This window comes from Podarcis erhardii, assembly GCF_964252035.2.
Source record: "Podarcis erhardii genome assembly, chromosome: 12".
Taxonomy (NCBI): domain Eukaryota; kingdom Metazoa; phylum Chordata; class Lepidosauria; order Squamata; family Lacertidae; genus Podarcis; species Podarcis erhardii.
The window spans coordinates 18,993,411-19,003,424 of NC_138513.1; the positions used below are offsets into that span (position 1 = coordinate 18,993,411).

Here is a 10,014-nt window from a genome sequence, read left to right on the forward strand (position 1 = left end):
TGTCCTTACTTAAAGAGGTTGTCCTTGACTTGAAATGATATACAGTATCTCCTTCTAGACTACATATTTGTAAATCAGACCTGCACAACTTGTTTCAACATACAGGTCCCTTCCAACATGAGAAGATTCCAACATACTCAGAGGTGCTGCAAGAAGTATGAGAAATATAACTGAAAAAGTGAAAAGGATACTTTTTATAGGTGAACATATGATTTAAAATATTATCACCAGTTTTTGAATGATACATTTTTCATCAGCCATAGCAACCATATTGTTAAACACAATGTTTATTTATATCCCTCTTTTTCCTTCAGCATTTAAGAACCAGCTTGTATTTTCATACTTCACAGGCTGCAATTCTTAAAAGAGTTTCCTCTCTTGCAATCGTTATTTAAATCAGACTTACAGATTAATTTTTTTAAAAAAATTGAAAAATATCACACAAGTGAGATATCCTGAGATGTACAAGTATGGGGCTTAAATATAAATATTACTGTAATCATTTCTCATTAACAATTAAAAGTTATAATCTGAAATTAGAAGGATTTCAGTGATGGTGAGTGCTATTTTCAGGGCTGGAACAAGGGTTCTTTTTAGAGAAACAGTTTTTTTAAAAAAAATTCATTGTATTTCTACACTGGATATTGCACCCTTAAACCGTGATCTGCTGTTTTGCACCCTTAAACCGTGATCTGCTGTTATTGAAGCAAACACCTCCATTATGGTTTTTTTTAAAAAAAAACTTCCTCAATGAAGGTTACACACATTACAGCCTTGTTCTGATACCTCTTATCCACAAGAGTATAATGCACAAAATTATAGCATTTTAAGATAGGTTCTTACAGTAGGTTATAAAGGTGACAGCTATTTTTTTGGTATATGTCACCTTCAAAGCCCATCTTAAGAACATACCTTAACATGCTATAATTTTAACACAAAGCCCATTGATATGAAAATGTGTTTCTTTCTTCTTCCTTTTCCCAGGGCACTTCATGATAAAAGCTCAGTTTTGAAAAGATAAATCTTACAAAATTGAAGAGACATATTACCAGCTTAAGAATTTTTGTAAGCTTACTGATATTGAAAAAAAAAAAGAACTAGGTTAGGAATTTACTAACAACAGGGTAAATGTTGATAGTAGGAGAACAGGAGAAGGATTGGTTGGGGAAATCCTGAAAGGCTGCAAAAATGCATAAACTCACAAAATTTGCATGGTTGACTTATGGCAGACAACAGATGAAAGGATTTCAGGAATTAGTGGCTTCAACTGATTTAATTTATGAAAATCAGATATAAGTTGAACATTGACAAATACCGTATATAATGAACATGAATAGATCCAAGAGCTCTTACATCGCTCTTGTAAGACATCTTCTATATGCAGGGATTTTTATTATTATTTTGTATTGAGGAGTATTCAGTCATGTCAGAACCTACTCCATTTGCAGTCTGACAAACCACAGTCTAGTTACAGGTATAAACATCAGTTGCTGTTTGTGAGCACTATGCCATGAATAGTCAATATGGAAGAAATCAAGCACGTGGGATTTCACACACACACACACACACACACACACACACACACACACACACGGCCACAAGTACAAATCATGTCACTATTTATAAACTACAGATCAGCTAAATTAGAAGAACATGCATTTTTATATTTGGTGAGGTTCTTAGGATTGTTTTAGCATCACCATCATATGAATGTGGGGGGGGTTTTTTTCTTCCAGAAGTAGCCTGGCCCCCACTATGTTCTGGGACATGGGACTGCAGCCCAGCAGAACAATCCTATGCATATTTACTTGGAAGTAAGTCCTATTACATTCCATGGTGCTTTGTCTCTATTAACTGTGATTAGACTTGCAGTCTAAAACTAAAAATATTAAAATTTAAATAGATCACTCTCCAAGTAAGTAACATTTCTGTAATCTGGCCTGGGAGGGAGGGCAGTAAATGACTCCTGCTACGAAAACTGAGGTTGCTGAACACACTCTAGAAGGTATGAGGGAACCGTTGCTGCTATTGATATTTTAAAAACTGCATCCTTATTTTAGATTTTTTATTATTTATGTTGAAATTGTGCAATTTGATTGTGAATTTTTTTAATGTTTTACTTATTGTTTATGGCTACTTTTGTTTTACTGTAATTACGCACACTTTTTTCATGTTTCACCTAGAGCATGATTTGAACTCTGGAAAGACAACATACAAATAACATTATATATGTGTGTATGTATGTAAACTCTGGCAACCAAGTTTTGGACTATATATATGTTTTAAAGATTATAAAATTAAATTAAATTAAAAACCAACATAAAACTTCTTTTTGTGTCATAGTGATGTCTTCTTCTCCGGATATAAGATTTGCTTGTCTGGGAAAAATCATATTTTAGAAAAGCAGCATTGTGAATTCTGAAAAGGAGTTTATTTACTCTGTTGTTTCAAGCAGCACCCTGAGAAGGCAATTGTTAAGTACTGTACAATTAATACCTGTTTTATATCCTTCTCTTCTAACAGTAATGCCTAGAATAGAAATACTTGGCACTGAGTGGTGAATTGCAGTCCCCACCCCTGCTCTGTCTTTCATTACTTGAAATAGCCTGCAAACAGCTTATAAATAGTCACACATGTGGGGAGTTCCCTTGGTGCAATGTGTGGCTATATGAAGCTAATATTTCAGCTGACTTTAATGGATAGACATATGTCTTACCTGCTCATTTTATTGGACCATCTTTAAGCTATCTAGTAAGGAAGGGGACTTCAAAGTATCAGACTGCTCTCAGTTCTATGGTAAGATAAACAAAAAGATTTGTGCATTTTTTTTATTCTGAAGCACTGCTTTTTGTTGTGTTTGTTTGTTTACCTGCATTCTGAAGAGTCTCGATATTTTGCGGCCTAGTAGCAAGTTCTGCAACAGTCTGAACAAACTGCGTTCGGGCTCTTTGATACTGCTCAAAGACTGCAAAGAAGGCAGAATAAGTGCATTTCAATGAGGGCTTCCTATCACAAGCCTCCACACATTAGATACAGGCCCAGATAAGCAGGAAATGTATTGTGACACCTTACAGAGTCTATAGACCAAAGAAAAATGATGAAAAAAAACTGTCCTGAGCAAGCAGCAAAGGTTGTATTCCAAACCCTACTGGTAAACGGCATTTCCGTGCGCTGCTCTGGTTCCACAGAAGCGGCTTAGTCATGCTGGCCACATAACCCGGAAAAACTGTCTGTGGACAAACGTCGGCTCCCTTGGCTAGTAAAGCGAGATGAGCGCCACAACCCCAGAGTCGTCTGCGACTGGACCTAATGGTCATGGGTCCCTTTACCTTTACTTACCTGTGAGTTCGCCCCACTGAATTCAACAAAACTTATTCTCATGGTTAAGGTTTATTTCCATAAACTTTTATAGGTTGGCTTTATGACTCAATGCGGCTTACAGATTAATGGGGGGAGGGGGTTAGAAACCAAATTACTGCATAATAGAATAAAATATAAAAACAGACAATTCATGGCAAGTAAACTCCAGTGAGTTCAGCGGCAAATACTCCTAGGAGGATTACTGTTTTGTCCTGTGTACACATTACCAGGGCTACTCAGAAAGTCTCATTTAATTCAATGAGGTTTACTCGCAGGTAAATGGAAGATTCTGTTGCGTGGGCGAGCTTTCTCCCCCTTTCCTTTTCTTCCCAAGAAACTGTAAAGCTCAGACCCCCCCCCCCCCGTACACAAAACCCAGCCTTAGAAATACCTTGCAAGACCTGCCTCTGACTCATGGCTCCTGCTGGTCACCCACTTCCAAGAGCCTCGGCGGCGTCCCCGTGGGGTGGGGTCTCGCCCCCTGGATCCCCCTGCGGCCTTGAGGGGGTCTTGCTCCTCCGCTTCGCCTCTCCACTCAGAAACTCGAGCGGGTCCTGCGGCTCCACCTGCCCCTCGGGCTCCGCGCTTCCCCGTCTTCCCCCGGGGCCTTTTCAGTTTGGGCCGCGGTGTGTATCTTCTCCTTGGCAACCGAACGGAAGCCGGCGCCATCAAGGGGCGGGCGGGCGGGCGGGAGGCCGCGGCCTGCGCCTCATTGTGACATCAGGCGGGCGCGGAGCGAGAGGGCCGGCCAGCCGGCGGCGCCTTGCGCTAGGCTCTCGCGCGGAAGGGCCGGCGCAACGCGATCCTTTTCTCCCCCTCCCTCTGCGCTTCTCCAGCTCATTGGGAAAGGCCGTCAGGCGACGTCCTTGCCGCTTGGATCTACAAAAAGAAAGTCTCTCCCTGCCGAGGTTGGCTGCGATCCTGGTTAGGCGTACTTTACTCTGCAAAAGTACACCTGATGGTTGCATCTGAAGCAAGTGCGAGTCAGCAATTGCCATTAAGGCCAATGAGCTTGAACATAAGAACGGGGGGAAACCGCCTTTATACCGAGTCAGACCATTTGGTCCATCTAGCTCCGCACTTGCCTACCTTGGCTGGCAGCGCCTCTCCAGACGGAGCTCCCTCTCCCAGAGATGCTGGGAATTGAACCAGGGACCTTCCTGCATGGAAAGCAGTTGCCCAGGCATCGCTCTGGGTGTGCGGGTGCCGCTTGCAAGGAGGCACCGGGGAGTTTGGTCATGAGATGGGTTACTTGTGATCTTATTATGGAAGACTGTAGTGATGTGCCTTTACTGCGCTAATCCGGCTCGTCTGCGCTTGGAGACCTTGCTGCGCACTCTGCTCAGTGGTTCGCACGCGGGTTTCTGCCCCCAGCTCCTTGCAACGAGACCCTCAGCCCCTCTTGGCTTCCTCCAAGGAAGTGTCTTAGTCCTCATTTAAAAACAAAGCAGTGCCTTTAAAATGGCTTGTACTCGGAGCTGCCCTGGAAGGTAGGTCATTCTTCTAGACGGGTTTGAAATGAAAGACATCGATTTTCCGTAGTGAGTGACCTGGCAACCGCTAAGCCGCTTTACAGCGCAATCCTAACCATGCCTCCTCCCAAGTCAGTCCTATTGGATTCAACAGGACTTACTTACTCCCCGGTAAGTAGAGTTAGAATTCCAGACTTGGTCCTGTTTAAGTTCAACTCTCTTTCCTTCCTAATTCATTGTTGCGTGGATGCGATCCCCAGACCAGTTAAACCGAAACATTTGGCTTTGAACGTGTCTTACGAGTGTCGAAGGGCTAGATGGACAAAGCTGCAATAAAGTAATAAAAATGAACATCGACTTTGTTTTACCCTTTCCCTTTTCTCTATTTCCCTTGTTTTCTTCTCTCTCCCCTCACAAAAAGCCCTCTCCACGTTTAGTAGTCACCTCTATATATTCAGTGAATGAATCTGAGGTGCTCGCTATTTAACTATTTGTAACTTTTTAATGCGCTTCCTATAGCAGATATACAATACCGTGCTGGGCTTGAGCTAGATGCGAAGTTTAAAGTAAACGCTCTTGTCGCGAATCTTGTCGCGAATCGACAGGGCATTGGCCTCTCCCAGGGGACGCTAGTTTACCTCTAACAGAGCTACAGTTCCCAGCACCCGTAACAAACTATGTTTCCTGGATTTTTTTTGACATTTTTGGAGGAGGGTGCTTTAAATTTATGTTGTGTGCACAGTGTCAGACTATCGAAGGGAAGATTCCCCACAACCCACAACTCACTTTCGTATGTTCCTCTACTCTCCCAAAAATCCTTAAAAAACCAACCAACCTCTAATGAATGATTTTCTGTTCCTTCCAAGGATTTAAGCTAATAACACGGTTGTCCTTCTGAGTTTAATTTTAATTTTCCATTTATGTTGTGGATACGCCCCCGCCCCCATGTGTGACATGAAAGAGAAAGGAAAGCTCAGTAAAACAGCTTATGCGGCAAGCCTCGCAAACTCTCTTGCCATTGTCACGCGAGGGCCACTTCACACGTTGTGCAGGAGGGAAGCCTGTCCGACCAGAATCCCCCATGGAGAGTTTTACATTCCCCGCCCCCCGCACTCAGGAACGTGTCTTGATAGAACTACTCCGTGTGCATGAATGACACCTGCGTTTTCTTTCTGGATTGTGCCTGGCTGGTGTCACTGTTGAAAAAGTGGAGCCTGTAGTGCCAGCCTGCGCCCTTTGGCCGGCCAGGGCTGGAAGCAGGATGACGAGCCGCAGATCCCGACCAAAAGTGGCTGCTGCCTGGTCAAATCCTCTGAGCCAAAGTTTCTGACGCTAGCTGATCCTCTTCCAGCACTGGAACGAATGCCTTTGGGGTTCACATGCACCCCGCTCTCCGGATCTTGGGACTCTGAACCGTCCTTGAAAGCAGCGTGGCTTCTCTTCTCCCTTCGCCTCTGCTCAACTGGAATAGCTAACGCTCAGGTCTTTCATATCCCTGTCCTGCTCCTCGTTAAAATATATGCTCATATACTTGCTCAAATGACACTGTTTGTTCCTTATGGGCTTCAGAGTGTGGAGTTGACATCGGTTATAGCTGGCCACTTGCGCGCCCCTCCCGCAAAAAATCCCCCTCCATGGCAATGTATTACTGTTATTGTGTAAACTCTGTATCACCGCGGAACCTTGCCAAATGCAGTACAATTTCTCATACAGTATCTTCAACTAGCCCCTGGTCGCCTTTCCATGGTAGTGACTCTCCCTGAAATCAACAGGCAGCTGCATTGGACGGATTCAGAGTCTGTTGGTCTGCCTTGTTCAGCACTGTCGACACTGACTGGCAGCGGCACGCCTGAGTTTCAAATGGGATTCCCCCCGCCCCCCCGCAGCAGCACTTGGGAGATGCCAGCAATTGAACCTTGGACTTTCCCCTCCCCACCCGCGTATAGTCTGCCGCTGAGCCACTCTCTCATGTTTCAGAGCAGGAGGCCGAGAGGATGTCAATTAAGGTCAAGCAGGCCGTCCAAAGTTGGACTTCTGAGCCAAAGTCTCGCACTGTCTGATTCCTTTCATTGGCTCGTAAATTCAGGAAAGAATCTGAGGGGCGGTGGGTGGAGTTTCCCCCCTTATGAAAGCATACAAAACATCCGGTTCGCATTTCACACGTAGGACCGCCGCCCCCCGCCAAAGTCCCTAGATTTAGCTGAAATCGAACCTTCTTTCATTCCACTACCAATGATGACCTCCAAAGTAAAGGACACCTCTCTCCTCTTATTCCTACCTGAGACTCAGGTGTCCCTGCAAAAGGCCACGGCGGCGCCTTTTGCCCTGCGCTAGTGTTATATGGCAGGGCGAGAGCTTATCAAAAGTTTGAAAAAGAGGAGGGTGTGCTTCTCTTCAGCCAGCAAAGATCTGCTCTGTGCTAAGGAATGCGGGGGCTGCAGCAGCCACGTAGGATCGAGGTCTGTTTGAACACCCCCTGTAGTCCGATGCCGGGTCCCGATTTAAAGGCTGCAATCTTATGCCCACTGAGTAAGCCCCATTAGGTGCTTCTGAGTAAATAATGCCCAGGGTCTGCACTGCACCACAGTAAAGCATAGCGCGAGGAGAGAGAGATCCCCGCCCACTTAGCTATTCAAAGTGTGGATAGGCTGCTTTCAGATCCTGCAGAGGATTTTCCTGTCTGGCTGGGGTGGTTGGGGGTTCGACCTCGGCGACAACCCGCTTCTGCATCGGCGACGGAGGCCGCGAGGCTCCGCCAAGCCCCGAGGGGGCGGCGTGATCTGAGCGGCCTGCTCTGGGCCAAGCCGCGCCCGGCTCAACCCGGCAGTGAAGGCCCTGCAGGCTGGAGACAGGATCGGCCCGCCAGCCTGGCTCTCCGGGGGAGGAAGCAGAGCAGGCGCCCCCGAGCAACCGCATAGCCCCACCTGCAGCCCCCAGCTCCGATCGATCCTGGTGGAGCCCGACCCCGCTGCACGTTTCCTCGGAAGTAAGTCCCAGCTAACCCCGAGGGACTTACTCCCGGGTAAGCTAGCCTAGGATTCCCGATGCAGCGAGAAGGAGCCTGTGGCTGGTTTTGCAGCAAACGGCAAACCTCTTAACTTAAGAGACTCTGAACAGGGCAAGTCTAACCCTGTCTACTCGGAAGGGAGTTCTGTTGAATTCAGTGGTGCTTACTCTCAGGAAATAGTGGAAGGGTCCCGCTTGGCATTTTAAGGATCGCAGCCCCGCAGGATTCCTTCTCTCTGCTGGTCAAGCATTTCGGGGATGATCGCAGCTTCATAACAACATAAAAATCCCCCCGGAAAAGTAAAACCCCTCTTGGAAGTTCAGAGTCTACAGCAAGGAGAATCCCGAGTTGCCTTTGGCGGGCAATGCGCATGCGCAGGGCGGAAGGATGCCTTTCATATTTAATAAAATCGCTTTCGCTTCCCCTGAGGACGTGACGCGTCACATTCCCAGCTGGTCCCGAGCGCCTTGGCCAGCACGTCGTGGACGTCTCTATGCGGCTGCGTCGGATGGGGGACGAGTCCCTTGGCCAGAAGGGACTGCGACGTCAGTTGCGTTGTTTTAAGAGCAGTCTCAGGAATAAGACTTCCACATGCACAAACACACAAGCTGTAGTAAAAATGGACTTTATGCATTAAAAGGTAATGTTTCGGCGTGCTGCTGACATTTAGCTCCGAAGCAATGATATATTTGCACCATATAGTTAAAGGCTTCCCCCCCTCCAAAAAAAAGAATATTGGGAACTGCAGTTCACCAAGGGTGCTGGGAATTGTAGCTCTGAGAGTAGTAAACGACAGTTCCCAGATGTTGGGGTGTGTTGTTAAATGTGTTTTAAATGCATGGTGCGCGCGCAGCTCTATCACCTATTTTATGGAATTAAAAAATTGCAGCCTAGCTTCCAAATAATACCGGGGTCGCTTGTATAAGCGTGCACCTGTTATTTGTCAGCCTAATAAGGTTCGATGCCATTATTCCCGAATAGCTCTTCTTAAAGTAGATGTCGGGGTAAACAGCTGGAAGGTTGCTGCAGCTAAGTCCACAAATCAGTTAAACGAATCAGTATCTGGATTAGACAGGTCCGACAGAGAACGCTGTCCGTGTTTCTGGGCTTGATTCTTAGTAATTTGTGGGACTCGTTTCCAAATTAATGTGGTGTCCCTCCACTAATTCAAGTTCTCACGCTCAACTGCCTGGGAGAGCAGCTAATTTATTGGTCATGTTCTTAGGTGAAGGTTATCATTATTGTCCGTCATTTAACCTAGTACGAGTAAGGCCAGTTTAAAAAGCATATGCAAATATTGGTGTGGTTGTGCGTAGAGGGTAAGAAACAAATGCAAGACTTGAACGTCAATCCGATATACTTGGAAATGAACTCTACTGACTCTCCCAAGGACGTGGAAACAGGATCTATCTCTGAAAGGAAGGGATTTGTGCAACATGTCACAACAGATCTGGATAACCTATTTCTAAATAATGTTCTTCACTGAAGAGAGCTTTTAAGTTCCCACGCACACCATCATTAACACAGGGAATAGGTAGAAGAAAAATAATTAACATCTATGAGGTTTCTTCCCACGGTGGGGGCCCCACCAGGCCATAGCATTTTAACTCTCATTTGTTCCAACAGGGGAGTCTTAATCTTCAATCCTGTACTCAGTTTTCCTGAGAGCCCCAAATGGCGCTTACTTTTAAGTAAACATGCATAGGATTGCACCATTAATAATGTCCAATTCTCCTAGTTACATAATTGGGCTTATTTAAAAATAAAATTTAAAAATACTGTATGCTTAGGATGGAGGGGGGCAGCCCGTGGCACTACTGCTGTGACAAACTCTGATCCACAATTTAGTAGACTGAGTGATATAATCAAAGTTCTCATGTAGCATAAAAGAAATTAAAAGTAAGGTGAAAAAATATCGGATGAATCCTAACATCAGCAGCACGCTCTGAAAGTTTCACAGCTATTCCAATTACATTATATATTTGCTAATAACTTTTTATAATAACACCTCAGTGTTTAATCTACTTAGTCCAGCCTCTGAGTATTTCAAACATAAGCCCACAGTTTGAACACTTTTAAACATTTTCACTTTAGATAAGAACTTGCTTTGTGTAAATCTCAGGCAAAGTTACTTATCCTTTGAGGTTGAATATTCCCCTCCATCATCATTCTTGT

General features: G+C 45.1%; 1 protein-coding gene across 2 annotated transcripts in view; it reads right to left on the reverse strand.

The window, feature by feature from the left end:
* Nucleotides 1-4,112, reverse strand: part of SPAG6 (sperm associated antigen 6) — a 49,721-nt gene extending 45,609 nt beyond the window's left edge. Inside the window, exons 1-2 of one of the 2 annotated variants that reach the window (XM_081834664.1) lie at nt 3,752-4,112; nt 2,870-2,965 (exon numbers count right to left, since the gene is read on the reverse strand). In XM_081834664.1, coding sequence (XP_081690790.1) covers nt 2,870-2,965; nt 3,752-3,776 — 121 coding nt within the window. In that variant the 5' untranslated portion in view covers nt 3,777-4,112. The remainder of the gene's footprint in view (nt 1-2,869; nt 2,966-3,751) is intronic. The other variant, XM_081834663.1, reaches the window with a different exon arrangement.
* Between the last annotated feature and the right edge of the window lie 5,902 nt (nt 4,113-10,014).